General features: G+C 42.3%; 1 protein-coding gene across 1 annotated transcript in view; it reads left to right on the forward strand.

Moving 5' to 3' along the window:
- LOC143769023 (BPI fold-containing family C protein-like) overlaps window positions 1-22577 on the forward strand; it is a 199270-nt gene extending 176693 nt beyond the window's left edge. Inside the window, exons 8-10 of the mRNA XM_077257625.1 lie at window positions 4888-4951; window positions 5041-5117; window positions 22327-22577. Of these exons, the coding sequence (XP_077113740.1) occupies window positions 4888-4951; window positions 5041-5117; window positions 22327-22410 (225 nt within the window). The 3' untranslated portion in view covers window positions 22411-22577. The remainder of the gene's footprint in view (window positions 1-4887; window positions 4952-5040; window positions 5118-22326) is intronic.
- Window positions 22578-23382: the final 805 nt, after the last annotated feature.

The following is a 23382-nucleotide window of genomic DNA, read 5'->3' on the forward strand; positions in this document are numbered from 1 at the left end:
GTTTCTTCTGAGTCTGAGAAATTGGCCTTTTGGGATTCCTTTTCTCAAATGTGCTGGGTGAAAACTCCTGAAGTGCAGAAGATTACTTGAGGCCGTCTGTTTCCGGAAATTCATGGTAGTGATGTGGTTCTGGTCAATCGACAGCTTTAAATCCAAAAAATCCACTGAAACAGTTGATGACATTGTTTTATGATCATGTACATGGGGACAAGGTCTTGCTGCGCAAAATGATCTGGGTGCACTGTTTTTGCCATACTGTATCGCTCTTTGCTGTTTGTAAGGAGCAAGTGTATTAATGTTGGAGCGCTCTTGCGCAAAAAAGTATTTAGTACATGTAGGCATGGATATAATTGAGACCGTGTCTATAGCACCCATAGCATAAGCATATTTGGCTCATTGCACACACAAATGTATTGAAGGTGAAGTACTTAACATCTATTGCGCAAGCGCAGGATGAGTTTCTACAGCGCAAGCGCATCTTTGTCCATTCTGTTTGCAAGCGCACTTAAGATGGAGCTCCTGCGCAAGCGCAAGACGATCTGGGGAGCGTAACCCATCGCGCAGGCACTTAAATGAGAATGTCCTTTAGTCTTCATTTCCGGGGCATCCTCCGACGTACTAACCATGCCGGCCAAAAATGCCTCCCAGCTGGTAAGAGTTTTAATTTGATTAAGAGATCTTTAAATAGACGAACTATGCTACACCAAGCACACTCACCTTGAGAAAGACACCTCGAGAGTCGGAACGCGTGGGTCCTCTCTCCTTCTACCTGGCTATGCTGTTGCTTATGGGATCAAGGGGGCGACGCTAGTGGACTGATAGGGTGAAGCATTTTTTGTTTACAAAAACCTTTGTGGAGATCCTATCCTTTATGCATGTAACTTTCTCTCTAACGTTTTCTGGTTGACTATATTTCACATGCATTTCAGTGATCCCATTGGTTGATTTAATGAGTATTTGATGGTGCCCACTTCCAGTAAGTTTACAGTTGACTTGTACACATGTAACTTAGGTGTCTGGATGCAACGCACAGAGTCATGATTAGGAAACAGTCAGGGATAATTATAGTTCTATTTATTTACAGTGGCTTTAAGTAACTCTGAACAATTAAGGCCCCGTCTCACATAGCGATTTACCAACGATCACGACCAGCGATATGACCTGGCCGTGATCGTTGGTAAGTCGCTGTGTGGTCGCTGGGGAGCTGTCACACAGACAGCTCTCTCCAGCGACCAACGATCAGGGGAACGACTTCGGCATCGTTGAAACTGTCTTCAACGATGCCGAAGTCCCCCTGCAGCACCCGGGTAACCAGGGTAAACATCGGGTTACTAAGCGCAGGGCCGCGCTTAGTAACCCGATGTTTACCCTGGTTACCAGCGTAAATGTAAAAAAAAACAAACAGTACATACTCGCCTTTCGGTGTCCAGGTCCCTTGCCGTCTGCTTCCTGCTCTGACTGAGATCCGGCCGTACAGCGAGAGCAGAGCGCAGCGGTGAAGTCACCGCTGTGCTCTCACTTCTCACTGTACGGCGGCAGTCAGTGAGAGCAGGAAGCAGACGGCAAGGGACCTGGACACCGAAAGGCGAGTATGTACTGTTTGTTTTTTTTTACATTTACGCTGGTAACCAGGGTAAACATCGGGTTACTAAGCGCGGCCCTGCGCTTAGTAACCCGATGTTTACCCTGGTTACCAGTGAAGACATCGCTGGATCGGTGTCACACACACCGATTCAGCGATGTCAGCGGGGCCTCAACGACCAAAAAAAGGTCCAGGCCATTCCGACACGACCAGCGATCTCGCAGCAGGGGCCTGGTTGCTGGTACGTGTCACACATAGCGAGATCGCTATGGAGGTCGCTGTTGCGTCACAAAACTTGTGACTCAGCAGCGATCTCGCTAGCGATCTCGCTATGTGAGACGGGGCCTTTAGTGTAAGTAACTAGGCAGATTAACATTCAAACAATATAGCAATAAACTTGGAAAAGCAAAGAAAGTCTTTTTCTATCTAATGTTAATGCTCTTTTCGCATCGGTGGTGCACTGAGTTGTGGTAGTCAACACATAAGTTCTCTCTCTGCAAATCTGGTTTTCCCGCCAGGCCGCAAGTCTCTTTCTCACATAGTCTATCAAAGACCGCTGAGCCTCCCAAGGACCAACGGGCACCCTCCAAACCTGAGATCATAATCCCAGTCAATTCTGGTATTGTAGATGATAGTTGAGAGTGACGGTCCTGCTCATGAACACTGTCCCTCTGCAGTCACAGACAGGCCTTGCCTGTTGCGGTTTACTCACTGATCTTCTCGGCTTGACAGCCAACAGAAGTCTTTTAGGTTTGAAGTGGAGTGAACTAGGCTTTGATTCTTGACAGGCAAAGTCTGGTCTCTTGAGCTTCACTGGTGTCGGGTGAATCCCGGTGCTAACTAGTGCAGATGGAACTCCGAGTCCTCCTGAGCGAAATCTGTGCTTTGTCAGGTGATGACCGGCACTTTGATGGTGTCGACTTTTTGCTGAGGCCTGTTACACTGGCCTCAGTGACATCCCTGGAACCTGTCAGCTCCACTCTCTTCTCTGGCACCAAATCTGCCCATGGCTTGGTGCACAGGGCTTTTATTTTAATGAAGTCCATTCTGTTTGTCACCTGATCAGGTCCAGCAGACAAAGTCTCTCCTCCTGCAAATCTTCCAGCACAGTTTGGTTCCACTTGATTTCGCCTGGCAAGCAGATAGCAAAATCTCATTAATTGCACATCTTCCAAGGGCTCTTCAAGGATAGCACAGCTTCTTATTGCACACATATTGGCAGGTGAATGGATCATACAGCGTTATTTGAACACCCTATTTTATTGATAGCTGGAAAATACATGTGAAGCACTTTTTTACCATTTACCTTTTGTGCCACCTCTATTTCCTCATAGATTGTAAGCATGCGAGCAGCAGGGCTCTCATTCCTGTTGGTATCTATTGATTTATATGTCACTCTATAATGTTTGATACTGTTTGTACATGTCCCCTCTGAATTGTAAAGTGCTGCGGAATATATTGGCGCTATAGAAGTATTATTATTATTAACCAGGTCACACAGATATCACTACCAATAATTACTATGAAGGGGAGGAGAGAGGTGTGATATCAAACATCACTCTGATTCTATTCCAGGTATCTGGAAATAATGTGCTGCTATCTTGAATAGATGAAGAGCACTGTATATGACAAGCGCTATGGCAAACTACAGTTTTCATCTTCCTGCGCTGTCATGCTATAGAATTGCGATTAGCACTTGAAGTTGTCACAAATAATTACAGGTACCAAAGCATTAGAGTTGTGTTTGTAATTACACACAGCTCTGCTCTTCTCTGTCCATACAGTAATCATCATGTGAGATTTGTGTGATTTGGTTAGACACGAGATCACGCAGAGATAGGCAGTTCTGACATTTTATGCATACATTTCCTTTTATTTTTTCCTGCATGATACCTTCTATTTACTGTATGATTGAGAAACATCATACAGGGGAAAAGTAACTGCCCCTAGAAAAGAATCTCTGACAATGACCCCTTGATTGATGAGAAAAGTAATATATCAACTTTACAAGCTAATAACTCCACTACTGAGATGAGAAATAAAAAATGAAAACATGTTTTATTCAAATATTCAGGCACTTCATTATTATGTGGCCAGATTAACACGTAAAATGTGGTGAAATCTACTCTTTAAGCTTTGAACTACACAACCCCTTTTTAAATTGACCATTAAGTCACAATTGCAATATATTGTGCAATACATGGATCTGCTTTCTCACTTGTTTGAATAATTCTTAATAAATAATGTGTTCTGTGCAGAGGTTATGTTATGCTCAGTAATACATATTACATGTGTTAATGAGCAATGGATCCAGATGTATCAGTAGTACACCACACACATTTTACCACAAATTGATGCAGGTGTGCATCTCTGCTCTAAGGGTACTGTCACACATTGGCACTTTGATCGCTACGACGGTACGATCCGTGACGTTCCAGCGATATCCATACGATATCGCTGTGTCTGACACGCAGCAGCGATCAGGGATCCTGCTGAGAATTGTACGTCGTAGCAGATCGTTTGGAACTTTCTTTCGTCGCTGGATCTCCCGCTGTCATCGCTGGATCGTTGTGTGTGACAGCGATCCAGCGATGCGTTCGCTTGTAACCAGGGTAAACATCGGGTTACTAAGCGCAGGGCCGTGCTTAGTAACCCGATGTTTACCGTGGTTACCAGCGTAAAAGTAAAAAAAACAAACAGTACATACATACATTCCGGTGTCTGTCCCCCGGCGTTCTGCTTCTCTGCATTGTGAGCGCCGGCCGGAAATTGAGCACAGCGGTGACGCGGTGACGTCACCGCTCTGCTTTCCGGCTGGCGCAAACACAGTGCAGAGAAGCAGAACGCCGGGGGACAGACACCGGAATGTAAGTATGTAGTGTTTGGTTTTTTTTACTTTTACGCTGGTAACCACGGTAAACATCGGGTTACTAAGCGCGGCCCTGCGCTTAGTAACCCGATGTTTACCCTGGTTACCCGGGGACCTCGGCATCGTTGGTCGCTGGAGAGCTGACTGTGTGACAGCTCCCCAGCGACCACACAACCACTTACCAACGATCACGGCCAGGTCGTATCGCTGGTCGTGATCGTTGGTAAATCGTTTAGTGTGACAGTACCCTAAGTCTTACATGGACAGTGTGTTTCTTTAACTTGTTTTAGCTTTGAAAAATGTGTCAATTCAGAAACACATTGCAAAACTGTGGCAATCCACAGTAAAAGAATGATGTTAACCATCTAATATTGCCATTGTGGCAATCTGCCACTATCTGTAGACACATCTTTACTATGTTATTGCTTTGTGTCAGGTTGCAGAATTAGAGCATTCAATGGGACACATGCTACAAGAATCTGTAGTTCAAGCTATCAATAGTAAGTCATACTTACCAGTCAGTTTATTTTACACTCCGGTGACCTTAAGTCAGGTGATAATAACCTTATATGCTAATTTTCTCTTCCAGGTGGATTGAGCAGCAGCATCCCAATGCCTTCATTTGCTAATATAACTGTGCAAGAATCAGTGATATCAGTTACTCCGGTAATATAGCATTTGCTAATGTGAATTTATAGAAATACCATATGAAATAGTCTGACATTTGTGTTCTAACGAAAGGAATAAGGCCACATTTAGTTTCCATAGGGTCCCATTTACCAGAATGACCATATGCAGCCTTTTATCTCAATACTACTGATAAGTAGCAGCAAAGTGTTTAACTGTTTAGGAAAATGCAGAAGATTGTTCTCTTCTATAGAGAAGACAACAGAAAGTGCATACCAAGATTGTGGTGTGACAAAGTCACTGGTAAGGTGCTGGAGTTAATGGCTTCAGTGATGTAAAACCCAGAAGTTTTCTTCAAGTACATTAAGTGCTGCGAGGGGTTACAGCCAATTTCTTTGAAGGGATGGGTTTTTTGTGGACAACCATAGAGTGGGTGGGAGGTTGTCCACCTTATCTCCACCCCGGGTGTCGTCTGGGGCATAAATAGCATTTTCCATGACAATAAATGGGGTGTTGGTCTCAGGACTCTTGAGCTCAGGGAGATTGGTGACCCTGATAAGCCCCACACTCCCCACTAGTGGATCCCAGGAAATCACTTGCTAGTCCATTGTATCCACTGAGATGCCAAAAACTACCCCATCACCAGTGTCGCTACAAACAAGCCAGGGTACTGAGTCCCATGAGATCAGGTTAGTCAAAGGCTTGGTACACCACATGATAATCAAGTGGGACGTCAGCCTGTTCTGGGACTTGTGTGGAAAGGCGGGGGCATGAAGTGACGCAAACAGGAGCCAGCTAAACCCTTATGAAACCCCATCGCAGTTGGAGGTGGATGAGTTACCCTTGTGTGTCCTGGCTAGTGAGGAAGATGAGACGTTGACAATGAGGCTAAGCTTACAGAACTGGGCGTTTCTGGTGTAAATTTTGGGTCTCTGGAAATGCAGGATCTGACCCTAAAAGGGGCATTTGAAAATGTGTCTGTAATAAATGGAGCTGACCAAGAGCCGGAGCCTGACAACAGGGTCCCTTACTTTGCAGTTAGAGAGGTTGCCTCATCGGATCACTAAACAGCGAGAGGAAGTATTAGAGCAGCTGTTAGTCCCAGGACCCTATAGACGTAGGGTACTAGACCTCCCCATCCTCATGTCTTAGGGCAGCTTTTAGGCGTAGCTAAAACTGAAGAGTGAGTCCTTCAGAGGTTCTACTGGCCTGGGTGTCACAGGGACATTGTTAATTTCTGCCCATCCTGCCCTACCTGTCAGCTAACTGCTCCTGTATCCCACTTCCAAAGTTCCCTTAGTTCCATTACCCATTATAGAGGTCCCCTTTGACCAGATTGCCATGGACCTTGTAGGATCCCTAGTTAAGTATGACAAAAGCCATCAATACATCTTGGTGGTCATGGACTATGCAACATGGTACCTGGAGGCGGTACCATTGAGGCACTCCTCAGCCCAGAGTATAGCCTGAGAGATAGTCCATATTTTCTCCCGAACGCACCTGCCTAGCGAGATTCTGATGGACCAAGGAACGCCATTTATGTCCAAGGTAATGAGAGAGTTATGTAAGACCCTCCAGATTGCCCAACTCAGGACATCTGTGTACCAACTGCAGATGGACGTGGAAAGGTTCAACAACACCTTGAATTCTATGCTGAAGAAGGTTACGGAGAAGGATGGCTGGGACTGCGATTGCCTGTTACCGTACATACTATTCTCCATTAGACAAGTCCCACAGGCCTATATGGCGTTCTAGCATTTGTGCTGTTATATGGACGGCACCCTAGGGGACTTCTGGACATTGCAAAGGAGACCTGGGTAGCAGAGGGAACACACCACCGAAGTGTTATCGAACACGTGGCCCAGATGCTAAACAGTATCGCAAGCATGATGCCGATTGTGAGGCAGAGCCTCCTTCAAGCTCAAGAGACACAGGCAATGGTCTACAGTCGGTCGGCAAGACTGTGACAGTTTAGCACTGGAGAACGAGTGTTGGTGTTTATCCCCACGGTCGAAAGTAAGTTCCTAGCCATGTGGCAAGGTCGATACAAGGTGATCAAAAAATTGAGTGACATAAAATACCAGGTCCACCAACCAGGGAGAAGAAAGCTGTACCAGGTGTACCATATTACCCTGCTGAAACTGTGATATGGCCTAGTGGCCAATCCTGATGCCAGGGTTGAGGATGCCACAGTGGCAAAGACACTGTCGCCAGCCCAGAAACAACAGTGCTATGAGCTGCTTCAGTGGAATTGGGACCTGTTTACAGAGTTACCAGGATGTATGCATGTTGTGGAGCATGAAATCCTGACAGAACCGCATGTCTTTATTATGGCATCACAAATACAGAAACAGCAGCAACATTTTAACCACTAATAGAGTTCTGTTTTTTTTTCCAGCTAATATAGAAGCACACAGCCCTCTTATTTAACCCCCCGCAACCAATCAAAACAACTGCATAAATCCACCAATAAGTGTAATTCTTACAGCAAATGCCATAATAAAACATTATAATAGCCTTAATAACAATAATAATAATAATAATCTTTTTTAACCCCTTAGTGACAGAGCCAATTTGGTACTTAATGACCAGGCCAATTTTTACAATTCTGACCACTGTCACTTTATGAGGTTATAACTCTGGAACGCTTCAACGGATCCTGCTGATTCTGAGATATTTATGAAAAAAATGGAAATATGGCAAACATTTTTAAAATTTAGCAATTTTCAAACTTTGGATTTTTATGCCCTTAAATCAGAGAGATATGTCACAAAAAATAGTTAAGAAATAACATTTTCCACATGTCTACTTTACATCAGCACAATTTTGGAACCAAAATTTTTTTTTGTTAGGGAGTTCTAAGGGTTAAAAGTTGACCAGCAATTTCTCATTTTTACAACACCATTTTTTTTTTAGGGACCACATCACATTTGAAGTCATTTTGAGGGGTCAATATGATAGAAAATAACCAAGTTTGACACCATTCTAAAAACGGCACCCCTCAAGGTGCTCAAAACCACATTCAGGAAGTTTATTAACCCTTTACGTGCTTCACAGGAACTGAAACAATGTGGAAGGCAAAAATGAACATTAAACTTTTTTTTGCAAACATTTTGCTTCAGAACCATTTTTTTTTATTTTCACAAGTGTAAAAACAGAAATTTAACCATAAATGTTGTTGTGCAATATCTCCTGAATACACCGATACCCCATATGTGGGGGTAAACCACTGTTTGAGCGCACCGCAGAGCTTGGAAGAGAAGGAGCGCCGTTTGACTTTTTCAATGCAGAATTGGCTGGAATTGAGATTGGATGCCATGTCACGTTTAGAGAGCCCCTGATGTGCCTAAACAGTGGAAACCCCCCACAAGTGACCCCATTTTGGAAACTAAACCCCTTAAGGAACTTATCTAGATGTGTGGTGAGCACTTTGAGCCCCCAAGTGCTTCACAGAAGTTTATAAAGTAGAGCCGTGAAAATAAAAAATCGCATTTGTTTACACAAAAATGATATTTTCGCCCACAAATTCTTATTTTCACAAGGGTAACAGGAGAAATTAGACCACAAAAGTTGTTGTGCAATTTCTCCTGAGTATGTTGATACCCCATATGTGGGGGTAAACCACTGTTTGGGCGCACCGCAGAGCTTGGAAGAGAAGGAGTGCCGTTTTACTTTTTCAATGTAGAATTGGCTGGAATTGAGATTGGACGCCATGTCGCATTTGGAGAGCCCCTGATGTGCCTAAACAGTAGAAGCCCCCCACAAGTGACCCCATTTTGGAAACTAGACCCCTTAAGGAACTTAACTGGATGTGTGGTGAGCACTTTAAACCCCCAGGTGCTTCTCAGAAGTTTATAACGTAGAGCCGTGAAAATAAAAAATCGCATTTTTTCTACAAAAATGATCTTTTTGCCCCAAAATTTTTATTTTCACAAGGGTAACAGGAGAAATTAGACCACAAAAGTTGTTGTTCAATTTCTCCTGAGTACATCGATACCCCATATGTGGGGGTAAACCACTGTTTGGGCGCACTGCAGAGCTTGGAAGAGAAGGAGTGCCGTTTTACTTTTTCGATGTAGAATTGGCTGGAATTGAGATCGGACGCCATGTCGCGTTTGGAGAGCCCCTGATGTGCCTAAACAGTGGAATCCCCCCACAAGTGACACCATTTTGGAAACTACACCCCTTAAGGAACTTATCTAGATGTGTGGTGAGCACTTTAAACCCCCAGGTGCTTCACGGAAGGTTATAGCGTAGAGCCGTGAAAATAAAAAGTCGCATTTTTTTTCAAAAATGATATTTTTGCCCCTAAATTTTTATTTTGACAAGGGTAACAGGAGAAATTAGACCACAAAAGTTGTTGTTCATTTTCTCCTGAGTATGGCGATACCCCATATGTGGGGGTAAACCACTGTTTGGGCGCACCGCAGAGCTTGGAAGAGAAGGAGTGCCGTTTTACTTTTTCAATGTAGAATTGGCTGGAATTGAGATCGGACACCATGTCGCGTTTGGAGAACCCCTGATGTGCCTAAACAGTAGAAACCCCCACAAGTGACCCCATTTTGGAAACTAGACCACTTAAGGAACTTATCTAGATGTGTGGTGAGCACTTTAAACCCCCAAGTTCTTCACAGAAATTTATAAAGTAGCGCCGTGAAAATAAAAAATCCTTTTTTTTTTCCTCAAAAATGATATTTTAGCCTGCAATTTTTTATTTTCTCAAGGGTAACAGGAGAAATTGGACCCCAAAATTTATTGTGCAATTTATGCTGAGTAGGCTGATACCCCATATGTTGGGGTAAACCACTGTTTGGGCACATGGCAGAGCTCAGAAGGGAAGGAGCGCCGTTTTGGAATGCAGACTTTGATAGAATGGTCTGCGGGCGTTATGTTGTGTTTGAAGAGCCCTTGATGTACCTAAACAGTAGAAACCTCCCACAAGTGACCCCATTTTGGAAACTAGACCCCCCAAGGAACTTATCTAGATGTGTGGTGAGAACTTTGAATGCCCAACTGCTTCACAGAAGTTTATAATGCAGAGTCGTGAAAATAAAAAATATTTTTTTTTCCACAAAAAAGATTTTTTAGCCCCCAAGTTTTTATTTTCACAAGGGAACAAGAGAAATTAGACCCCAAGAGTTGTTGTCCAATTTGTCCTGAGTACACTGATACCCCATGTGTGGGGGGGACCACTGTTTGGGTGCACGGCAGAGCTCGGAAGGGAAGGAGCGCCGTTTTGGAATGCAGACTTTGATAGAATGGTCTGCGGGCATTATGTTGCATTTGCAGAGCCCCTGATGTGCCTAAACAATAGAAACCCCCCACAAGTGACCCCATTTTGGAAACTAGACCCCCCAGGGAACTTATCTAGATGTGTGGTGAGAATTTTGAATGCCCAAGTGCTTCACAGAAGTTTATAATGCAGAGTCGTGAAAATAAAAATAAATTTTTTTTTCCACAAAAAAGATTTTTGAGCCCCCAAATTTTTATTTTGACAAGGGTAACAAGAGAAATTGGACCCGAAAAGTTGTTGTCCAATTTGTGCTGAGTACACTGATACCCCATGTGTGGTGGGGACCACTGTTTGAGCGCATGGCAGAGCTCGGAAGGGAAGGAACCCCATTTTGGAATGCAGACTTTGATAGAATGGTCTGTGGGCATTATGTTGCGTTTGCAGAGACCCTGATGTACCTAAACAGTAGAAACCCCCCACAAGTGACCCCATTTTGGAAACTAGAGCCCCCAAGGAACTTATCTAGATGTGTGGTGAGAACTTTGAATGCCCAAGTGCTTCACAGACGTTTATAATGCAGAGTTGTGAAAATAAAAAAAAAATTTTTTTTCCACAAAAAAGATTTTTTAGCCCCCAAGTTTTTATTTTCTCAAGGGTAACAGGAGAAATTGGACCCCAAAATTTATTGTGCAATTTATGCTGAGTAGGCTGATACCCCATATGTTGGGGTAAACCACTGTTTGGGCACATGGCAGAGCTCAGAAGGGAAGGAGCGCCGTTTTGGAATGCAGACTTTGATAGAATGGTCTGCGGGCGTTATGTTGTGTTTGAAGAGCCCTTGATGTACCTAAACAGTAGAAACCTCCCACAAGTGACCCCATTTTGGAAACTAGACCCCCCAAGGAACTTATCTAGATGTGTGGTGAGAACTTTGAATGCCCAACTGCTTCACAGAAGTTTATAATGCAGAGTCGTGAAAATAAAAAATATTTTTTTTTCCACAAAAAAGATTTTTTAGCCCCCAAGTTTTTATTTTCACAAGGGAACAAGAGAAATTAGACCCCAAGAGTTGTTGTCCAATTTGTCCTGAGTACACTGATACCCCATGTGTGGGGGGGACCACTGTTTGGGTGCACGGCAGAGCTCGGAAGGGAAGGAGCGCCGTTTTGGAATGCAGACTTTGATAGAATGGTCTGCGGGCATTATGTTGCATTTGCAGAGCCCCTGATGTGCCTAAACAATAGAAACCCCCCACAAGTGACCCCATTTTGGAAACTAGACCCCCCAGGGAACTTATCTAGATGTGTGGTGAGAATTTTGAATGCCCAAGTGCTTCACAGAAGTTTATAATGCAGAGTCGTGAAAATAAAAATAAAATTTTTTTTCCACAAAAAAGATTTTTGAGCCCCCAAATTTTTATTTTGACAAGGGTAACAAGAGAAATTGGACCCGAAAAGTTGTTGTCCAATTTGTGCTGAGTACACTGATACCCCATGTGTGGTGGGGACCACTGTTTGAGCGCATGGCAGAGCTCGGAAGGGAAGGAACCCCATTTTGGAATGCAGACTTTGATAGAATGGTCTGTGGGCATTATGTTGCGTTTGCAGAGACCCTGATGTACCTAAACAGTAGAAACCCCCCACAAGTGACCCCATTTTGGAAACTAGAGCCCCCAAGGAACTTATCTAGATGTGTGGTGAGAACTTTGAATGCCCAAGTGCTTCACAGACGTTTATAATGCAGAGTTGTGAAAATAAAAAAAAAAATTTTTTTCCACAAAAAAGATTTTTTAGCCCCCAAGTTTTTATTTTCTCAAGGGTAACAGGAGAATTTGGACCCCAAAAGTTGTTGTCCAATTTATCCCGAGTATGCTGATGCCCCATATGTGGGGGTAAACCACTGTTTGGGTGCACGGCAGAGCTCGGAAGGGAGGGAGCACCATTTGACTTTTTGAGCGCAAAATTAGCTGTGGCGTTTAGAGACCCCCTGATATACCTAAACAGTGGAAACCCCCCAAATCTAACTCCAACCCTAACCCCAACACACCCCTAAGGCTTCTTTCACACTTCAGTTGTTTGGCGTCAGTCAGCTCCGACATAGTGACGGATCCGTCACAATTGTTGAGAAAACGGTTCTAACGGATCCGTTTTTTTGACGGATCCGTTACTTGGGGGTTGTCTGGGAAAAGCATCTGCTTTTTGGAGCATGCGCAATTGAAAAAGCGGATTGGGGCGACGGATCCGCCGAAATGACGGTAACGACGGATCCGTCGCCCATAGGCGGCCATTCTATGGAATGACGAACGTGACGGATCCGTCGCGAACTGCCATTTCGGCGCAGACAAAAAACGTTACAATGGCCTTCAGTGTCTAGATGACGTCCGGAAAATCTCGACGGATCCGTCACATGGCGGATGGAACGGACGACCATCCGCCACAATCCGTCGCTAATGCATGTCTATGGAAAAATAGCGGAACCGCCCCAAAAAATGGCGGATCCGCTATTTGATGAAAATGGCGGTTTCAGACTGACGCCAAAAGACTGAAGTGTGAAAGAGGCCTAACCCTAATGCCAACCCGATCCATAGTCCTAATCACAACCCTAAGGATAATCGCAACCCTAACCTCAAAACAACCATAACCCTAATCAGAATCCTAAATCCAACACACCCCTAATCCTAATCTCAACCCTAACCTCAAACCTAACCCTAATCCCAATACACCCCTAATCCCAACCCTACCCTTAACCCTAATCCCAAACCTAACCGTAATCCCAAACGTAACCCTAATGCCAACCCTAATCCAAACCCTAATCCCAACCCTAACCCTAACTTTAGCCGCAACCCTAGTCCTAACTTTAGCCCCAACTCTAACTATAGCCCTAACTTTAGCCCCAACTCTAACCCTAAATTTAGCCCCAGCCCTAACCCTAAATTTAGCCCCAACCCTAACCCTAAATTTAGCTCCAACCCTAACCCTAAATTTAGCCCCAACCCTAGCCCTAACCCTAGCCCTAACCTTAGCCCTAACCCTAGCCCTAACCCTAACCCTAGCCCTAACCCTAGCCCTAACCCTAACCCTAATTTTAGCCCCAACTCTTCTCTACTGCCGGCCGGCAGTTGGCAGCAGAGAGCGGGCGCACTGCGCATGCGCCCGCCATTTTCTTTTCATAGGAAGAAGCCGGCGGCCAGGAGAAGACACAGGAGGACCCAGGGACACCGGTAAGTATGATAGGGTCCCCGAATCCCCCTATTTCTCTGTCCTCTGATGTGCGATCACATCAGAGGACAGAGAATTACACATCACTTTTTTTTTTTTTTTTTGCGGTCGCCGGTAAACAGTTAATTACCGGCGATCGCAAAACAGGGGTCGGTAAAAACCGCCCCCGATCATGTTCTGTGGGGTCTCGGCTACCCCCAGCAGCCGAGACCCCAAAGATCTCCCAGGTGCCAGCCGGCGGGCGCACTGCGCGTGCGCCCGCCATTTTTAAGATGGCGGCGCCCATGGGGAGCCACGAGGAGCACCGGGGGAGACAGGTGAGTATCGGGGGGGCATCGGGGGTGACCGCGGACCCCACTTCTCTGTCCTCCGATGTGCGATCACATCGGAGGACAGAGAAATTAAATGGGAAATCGCGTTTTTTGGTTTTTTTTGCGATCGCCGGTAAACGGTTAATTACCGACGATCGCAACTCGGGGGTCGGTAAAAAACCCCCGAATCATGTTCTCTGGGGTCCCGGCTACCCCCGGTAACCGAGACCCCAGAGAAAATACGACTCTGGGGGGCGCTATTCACTTTTTCCACAGCGCCGTTAATTAACGGCACTGTGGTTTAAGTACCCTTAGCGGCCGCCGTTAAAAGGCGTATCGGCGGTTGTTAAGGGGTTAATAATAATCTTTATTTTTATATAGCCTTACCAGTATACCATAAATATATATGTTCAGGGCCAAGTGTGATTGAATAAAAACTCTATATAACACCATATAGAAAGAGAGATAAAGAGATAATGATAAGAATAAATCTAGGAGCAGACAGCAACATTTGGGTTGCGTTTGTAAACAAACCTTCTGAGCATGCTCAGGAAAAGTCTTGCTGATTGGTTGAGTACGTTATTATGGCTCTGAGGCTCTCCAGTATACTATGAAGACCAACATTAGTCAGCATAAATTGGCTCCAAAAGTCTGATTGGCTGCAGTGCCATCAGTATGTGCCTCCTCCATTCATGTCTTACAAGAAATTTGTGTCATTGTCATGGAGTATTCATGTAAACTGGAAACTGGAAATGTGCCAGCTACTAGAGCCTAGAGCCTATAATAAAAATGCAAGGTCTAATCAGAATCCTTCATAACAAGCAAAAACCACCTGGTAATAAGGACTGTACAGCTCAATATCAGCATCTGATTGGCCACGATGGGATCGTGGTACAACAGCATATATTACATGGCTCAATGGAACAGAATCCATCTGACTTGTGGGAAATAGCTTTAAGAAAGCACAAATGTAAATTATTCATCACAGTATAAGTAGATCTTATTTGTAAGGCCATGCTTACAGATGCTTAGCAAGAAATGGGTGTAGTAGTATGATTGAGAGCAGTAGTATACTGAAATGTATTGCATCATAATGTAAGAGATTAGATCATGGGCACAGGTGTCATTAAATTATAGATCCTCAATATAAGCCATTGTATGGTGTATCTCTCTCATTCTCGTGGCAAAAAGGATTCTGTGGCTTCCAGGGAGGGGAGGGCTATACCGCAAAATCCCTGTGTCGATGCAGCCTATATGTGTAGCATACGTATACCGGCATTGTACGCTACACCAATACTAATATAATGGGGTATAATTGGAAGGTGCCAGAGGGTGGTAGTTGTGGGCGAGCTCAGCTGTTGCTCCATGTCGCCCTGGCACTTTACAGGAAATCGCATTCTAGTTCCAATGTACTGTCTTGGGTAGGGTGTGTTACACTCACATGTAAGCCGCAGACCTTAGCGGTCTCCAAGTCTCCTACTTCTGGAGCTGTTGTACATACCGTAGATCAGGGGATATCCAGTTTATTGCAACACACAAAAGTTTACTTGACATTGACAGTCTAAGTGCATCAGATTGTAAATGTTGAGCACAACACTCTCCGTTTCTTGTTTCCTTAGTACACTACATTTCCAGAATTTCAGTCTATTCTTCAGGGACTATCCCTACGTTCACTGATCCTGTCATCCCCACAGGGATTCTCAGTGTAAGGTGTTTAAAAAAAACTGATCAAGGTCATGGAAGTAATTTCAAAATATCACATTTTTGGTGAAACTCTATGTTGGGTGTGTTCAGTTGAGCTGCAAAAAAGAGGTCTTCTTCATGCTCACATACAGATATGGCTAAAGGACAAGATAAGCCCTGATGAAATTGACAGTGTTATTTCGGCTGAGTTTTCAAGCTTAGAAGAGAACTTGGTACTTTTTTAAACTATTTTGAAACACATGATCCACGGACCACGTGGGCCACTTAACCCAAGATTGACATGAATGAATGAAGGAAAATGCACTAAAAAGTATCCTCGCAACTTGATTTAAGAAACACAGTCTGGATATGATGGTTATCCTCGTTACAGACAGACTGAGACCTGGACAGGAAGAATATACTGCAACAATCAGATTTAAGAGGGTTAATAAGTACACAGATATTGAAATAGATAACCAATGCGTTGTACCTACATTCCACTGTTTTAAAAAATGTTTGACGATCACATTAATGTAGAATATTGTAATTCTGTGAAGTCAATCAAATATATTTGCAAATACATTAACAAGGGCAGTGATATGGTAGTTTTTCAGCTACACCATCAAAAAAGTGCATCTGATGAGATTATGCTCTATCAGGTGGGATGGTATATAAGTAGTAATGAATCTGTGTGGTGATGATTACTACATTGTCCCATCCATGAAAGACATCTGACTGTAGTTCGTCTCAGGGTCCATCTTGCAAATGGGCAACAAGTTTATTTCAATATCAACAATGCAGATGAAAGAGCTTCTCGATCACCTAATACAACTTTAACAGCTTTCCTTCTCCTGTATCAAGCAGAACCATTTTCAAGGACTTATTTAGATGTTCCAAAATATTATACATGGAATAAATTGAGAAATGTATTTTGTATGAGGAAACAAGGCGCAAGGGTTTAAGGATGGGACGGACGTTCCAGTGTTGCTCTTGGACATTAGTATACAGTTCATTTCAACAACACAGAGTGTTACTACCTACTTTTTTTGCTTTACAATGTCCTTGGGCCAACATCTTTCACAAATATAAAGACAGTTGATTGTGAGCTGTGTCAAACTTACAGGTAGGTGTGGTCTGATCGAAGATGACAAACAATGGGACTTGACATTGCAGGAAACATCCTATTAGGGTTGGCGGATTGCACTAAATAAATTAAATAGAGAAGTGCAATCACAACCCGGGGTCCACCGTGCAGAGATGTTAAACAGTAGCTAGTGTGAACAATGAAGTGTAACACAGTGAGCGATTGCTTACACACACTGAGTTAAACACCGCTCAGTGAACAGCACCTGAAATGAACACGCAAGCAGGAACAAAACAGGTACTCAGCTACTGAGCTGTGTCACTCGCCCACAGTAATGGAATAGATGCTCTGCAATATAGCTGTGTCACTAGTACACAGTAACGGAATAGATATGAAGCTAGATATGATCCCTGTTAACCTCACAGAGGACTAAAGCCCGCTCACGGTGTAAGAAGCAAACAGTGGTCGCACAGTCAGCAAAAGCACTCAACTAGCTCCTCTCCGGAGGTGCTGGAATTCTAATGGCTAGACGCCAGCCCTGAATTCATACAGACAAACTCCTCTCCAGAGAACAGGAATTCTAATGGCTTACCGCTGACCCTGAGCACATGCTGATAAACACCACACTGATGCAATATCCCATACACACACGTAATGAGAATGATTCTAGCACAGCCGCAAGCGCCCCTGAGACCCTTTTATATGTTCAGCTCATGTCTAGTCAGACAGGACCTTGCTCGTGGACCCATCCGGAGCTGCCACATCACCAGAGCAGCTGACAACCAACCACCAAAGAGATGCCGCCACATCAGGAGCATGCTGAGTAGAGTGATTTCTGGACTTAGCCTCCAGAGGGTCCATACGTTGCTGCATACTGCTGGTTACCATAGACTTGGCTGAAGAGCCAGCAGTAACCAGACGAAGAGCACGAGCCTGAGCAAGACGCTGGAACCAACGTCTATGCTCAGCAGCGGCCGAAGCTGAATGGGAGACCGCAAATGCAGAAAAGGCTTGGGATCTACCCTGTGCTTTGGGAGAATCCTGGCGCCTAACACATCCCTCACTCTTTTCCACCTCAACTTTGAAACTTATTGATTATAATAATTACAAAATGTGCATTTTCAAATCCCCATACTGTTTGGGACAAATGCAAAGAATATCTTAGCAAATATATTCTTAGAGTGCTCAGGAGACGTAATCTGCACTTAGACTTAAATTTCACTGCCGACATATTCAACAAAGTCCTCTTGAAAAAAAGTGCATTTCTATCAATAGTAAAACTGTAATAGAATTAGTTTCACCAGCACCAGTTTGACGAGCCTTTGATGCTATGGACAGAGACATTCTGCGAGAATAAAAGCTATGCTTCAGAAAAGTTGAAAGAATTTGTTACATTAACCCCTTAGTAATGTAGCTAATTTTGACCTTAATAACCAAGCCAATTTTTTTAAATCTAACCACTGTCACTTTCTGTGATAATAACTCTGGAATGCTTCAACGGACCCCAGTGATTATGAGAATGTTTTTTCGGGACATGTTGTACTTCATGATCTTATTAAATTTTGGTAATTGTGATTTGCGTATATTTATGAAAATATAGAAAATTTGACAAAAAATGTGAAAATTTAGCAATTTTCAAACTTTGAATTTGTATGTCTTTACACCAGATAGTTATACCACACAAAATAACTAATAAATAACATTTTCCACATGTCTGCTTTAGATCAGCACAATTTTTTAAACATTACTTTTTTGTTAGGAAGCTAGAATGGTTCAAAGTTGACCTGCAATTTCTCAATTTTCCAACAAAATTTACAAAACCCTTTTTTAGGGACCGCATCACATTTGAAGTGATTTTGAGAGGTCTACTTGACAAAACATACAAAAAATGACACCATTCTAAAACCTGCACCCCTCAAAGTGCTCAGAACTACATTCAAGAAGTTTATTAACACCTTGGTTTCTTCACAGGAACTAATGGAACGTGGAAGGAAAAAATGAACTTTTTTTGCATTAGCCCTATTTTTTTTTTACTTTCACAAGGGTAACAGGAGAAAATAGATCCCAAAATTTGTTGTGCAATTTCTCCTGAGTATGTCGATACCCCATATATGGGGGAAAACTACTATTTAGGTTCACGGAAGGGTTCGGAAGGGAAGCAGCACCATTTGAATTTTTGAATGCAAAAATGTTTTGAATCAATTGCTGATGCCATTGCATGTCGCGTTTGGAGAGCCTCTGATCTGCCTAAAGAGAGAAAACCACTCACAAATGATCGTGTACAAAAAAAAGGGTACAGCTATTAAAATATTTCTCTCTCTTCTGACATGATATACATGTCAGAGGAGAGAGAAATGAGGTTCCCAAGCCCCCCATAGTAGCTCCACAATAGCACAGTCCCTATAGCTTGGTCTCCCAGCTCTCCCCCAAATCTCCTTGGGAAAAAAAATTGCTGGCGCATGCGCAGTGTGCCTGGCAAGATCTACCGTCTGGCACCCAGCAACAACAGGAATTTTTCCTTTTGTTTCATTTTGATCACTGTGAAAGACCCTATCACAATGATAAAAAGCTAATAATTAGTATGTCATCCTCCCCTGTGCCATCCCCTTAGTCAGATTTTTTTTTTTGTTTTATAATTTTTATTTCTCTCATTCTTTGCCATTAGGGTTAGGGTTGGGATTAGGCTAGGGTTAGGGTTGGGCTAGAACTAGAGTTAGGCTAGTGTTGGGTTAGGTTAAGGTTGGGGTTAGAGTTAGCACTGAGGTTAGGGTTTTTTAAAAAAAATGACAATATGACGATTAGTGTTGAGAACAAATGGTAGCTAGCTACTTGAGTTTGCATTGGGGTTGCTAGAGCACCCATGATACTTGGTGCATACCGGAGCACCCCTATGCAAAGTCGAGTAGAGAGCACTTATGCTCTACAGTAATTATGACATATTCAATACATAGACCTAATGTTTTAAAGTTCTGAGTAGTATCTAATTAGACCCTTTATGTTTAGTCTAGGCACCACTATTGCTGGTCTCTGGCTCTAGTACCTGGGACATTTAATTTTCTCAGTTTATATGAGCGCTCCATGAGGGCACAAATATTTCTTCAAGGACATGAATGGACAAGGCACATACTGATGGCTCTGCAGCCAATCTGAGATTAGGAGCCAATTTATGCTGAGTAATGGGGGCCTTTATAGCTTGCAAGGGAGTCAAGGGACTATAATAGTTAGCAATGTAGTTTTAACCAATCAGGGACAATTTCCTGAGCATGCCTAAATGTTCACTTCCAGATTTATTCTGATCAATATCTTTTTCTATATTGCTTACATGGAGGTTTTACTCAGTCTCATTTGGCCCTGAACATATATAAAGTATTTATGGTATACTGGTAGTTCTAATGTTTTAAGGAATGTTTGTTATAAGAATTGCACATATTGGTGGACATGTAAAGATTAGTGATGAGCAAATATACTCGTTACTCGAGATTTCCCAAGCACGCTCGGGTGTCCTCCGAGTATTTTTTAGTGCTCGGAAATTTAGTTTTTATTGCCGCGGCTGAATGATTTACGTCTGTTAGCCAGCATAAGTACATGTGGGGATTCTCTAGCAATCAGGCAACCCCCACATGTACTTATGCTGGCTAACAGATGTAAATTAATCAGCTGCGGCAAGAAAAACTAAATTTCCGAGCACTAAAAGATACTCGGAGGACACCCGAGTGTGCTCGGGAAATCTCGAGTAACGAGTATATTCACTTATCACTAGTAAAGATGTTTTGATTGGTTGCAGGGAGTTTAAATAGAAGGGCTGTGTGCTACTACTGTATATTAAATGGCCCATGACCCAGACCTATACTATGGGCTGAAACGTTACTGCAGTTTCTGTTTCTGGCATTTGTGATGCCATAATAAAGTAATTTGATCATTTTTGGATGCTGGAGCTTCCTTCTTTTACAAAATATAAAGACGTTTAAATTATATTTTGAGTTTCCGCTAGTACCTAAGCTCCACCCAAAATCATATACGTAGCATTTTGTATTCTTATTAAATGATTACTTCAGATCTGTTTTATTAGTAGTGGCAAAACAATACAGTTTATCACATTCAATCTAGTGAGAACAGGTTACCCAAGCAATGGGGTTGTTATAAGTAGATTAACCTGAATATGTTCAGGTTCCCTCTTAATCAGCAAGCTATAGCGCTTGCCAAATAAGCTGCAGAGGGTACCCGGCTACCTGGATCGCTGCAGCCGATCAGCTGATCTAATATCTGATCTAATAATCTGATCTAAATATCTGATATTTCATGTTTCCTTTTTTAATAAATTTGCAAAAATTGCTACATTTCTGTTTTTTTCAGTCAAGATGGGGTGCAGAGTGTACATTAATGAGTGAAAAATGAACTTTTTTGAATTTACCAAGTGGCTGCAATGAAACAAAGTGTTATAAATTTAAAGGGGTCTGAATACTTTCCGTATCCACTGTGTATGTATATATATATATATATATATATATATATATATATATATATATATATATATACAGCTCTGGCAAAAATTAAGAGACCACCACATTAAATCCCTGTCATGGCCAGCCCAATCTCCAGACCTGAACCCCATTGGAAACCTCTGGAATGTAATCAAGAGGATGATGGATAGTCACAAGCCATCAAACAAAGAAGAACTGGTTACATTTTTGCGCCAGAAGCAGTGTGAAAGACTGGTGGAAAGCATGCCAAGATGCATGAAAGCTGTGATTAAAAATCATGGCTATTCCACAAAATATTGGTTTCTGAACTCTTCCTGAGTTAAATCATTGCTGTTTCTAAATGAACAAACAACGAAAAAAAACGAAACAAAGTCCAAGATATAATATAAATTACAATATTTATTAAAATATATATAGTATGATGTAACAGTGGGAAAAATACCATAAAAGGAACATCACCAGGGACATATATAAATGGCAACACTCAAATTAAATAAGTATAACACATAGTGTGATGATAACATATATATATATGCCTATACCCATAGGCAATGGAAATATATAGCAGACAGAAAAATAATAATAGTAAATAAAAAATCAATAATAATAATAAAGTGCATGTGCAGACTATAATAAATTCGTGGCTAAGGAGAGAACCCAAAAAAATAAACAAAAAAAAACAACAAACTAATATTGGTGCGAAGGCAGACGCCGAAACGCGCGTCGGGGCTCGGCACATCCCAGGGACACTCATCCCATTTGGCTTAGCAGCAGGTAATACCAGGTGGCTTTCTTTTGATCCTCACTTTGTTGTTTATACTTTGTTTATACTTTGTTTCTTGGGGCATTTTTCTTGTCTCTTTGCTGGGCAATCCATGTTTCTAAGGTCATTATTACTATGTAACTATGACTACTATGTGATATACCTTCTAGATCCAGCATTAATAGTTCGCACCAATATTAGTTTTTTTTTTGTTTGTTTTTTTTTGTTTTGTTTTTTTTGGTTCTCTCCTTAGCCACGAATTTATTATAGTCTGCACATGCACTTTATTATTATTATTGATTTTTTATTTACTATTATTATTTTTATTTGTCAGAAAAAAATACAAAATGTATTGCTTAGAAATTCGGAGACATGTTGTCACAAGTTTATAGAATAAATATATATATATTTATTGGTTGGGGGGTCTCAAGTTTGTTAAGGGTACAAATGCATTGTCACTGATATTTCATTTCAGGGCTGCCTATTGATGTCAATGGATATGTACTACATTCCTTGGAGAGAACTGATGGTTATTCTGCCTCAGCATGGGTCATCATGACATGCTCTACACTAACAAATATGATATATATGATATTATTTGTCATTTTATTAAACACTTCTCAATGAATGTAAATTAATTTCTTTTATAGAGCAACCTGCAACTTTATTGGAGAAAAGTAATTTAATGCACCTAGACAAATAAAGGAACAATAAATTCAAAAGTCTTGAACCATGAGAATATTCTTGTGCATTGCAATGTGTGAATGAGGTCCTGGGAAAGAGAGGGAGAGTGCTATCTAAGCGTAGTAGATGAGTCAATCTTACTTGGTGAGAAAAGTACAGCATGAATCTTGCTCTCCTGGTGTGGTTGTGCAAGGAGGCACAACACTGGGAAAAGTTTGCAAACAAGGGTGATCCTTCCACTGGTATGCTGCCCATCTGTAATTACATGGAGATGATTTTCCTCTCCCAGAAAAAAAATTCCTCCATGTGATATTGTGAATAAAAATGTTTCAGGGCGCTTACTTCAGAGGATCCTTAACCCAATTTATTATCCTCATCATATAGTTCTAAATCCAGTGTAACATGCCTGTTGGCATCACTGTATGTCTTCCCATCTCCCATCTGGCTTATTCACTGACTTACTCACCACTCCAAGCCATGCTGTGAGTTCTGCTTAGGGCGGCAGGGCCTGCTCTTCCTGAGTCTTATAGATACAGGAAAGATATATATCTTTGTACAGTGTTAGCCAGTAGATTGAAAACTATTTAGAATTGAGAGTCCTCAGTGGTTGATACATTTTAATGGCTAACTGACAGTATGGTAACAAATTGCAAGCTTTCGAGACTACTCAGGCCTCTTCATCAGGCATAGAATAATACAAATTCTGAAGAATCACATATTTATGCACAGCACAGCAGAAAAGATAATGCAATGGATAAGACAAGTGAGGTGAAGCAGAGCTATCATTATGTGAAAGTGATAAACAGTTGTGTCCATAAATATTGGAACAGTTCATAGATAAGGAGTG

The sequence above is a fragment of the Ranitomeya variabilis genome, chromosome 4 (assembly GCF_051348905.1).
Source record: "Ranitomeya variabilis isolate aRanVar5 chromosome 4, aRanVar5.hap1, whole genome shotgun sequence".
NCBI lineage: Eukaryota > Metazoa > Chordata > Amphibia > Anura > Dendrobatidae > Ranitomeya > Ranitomeya variabilis.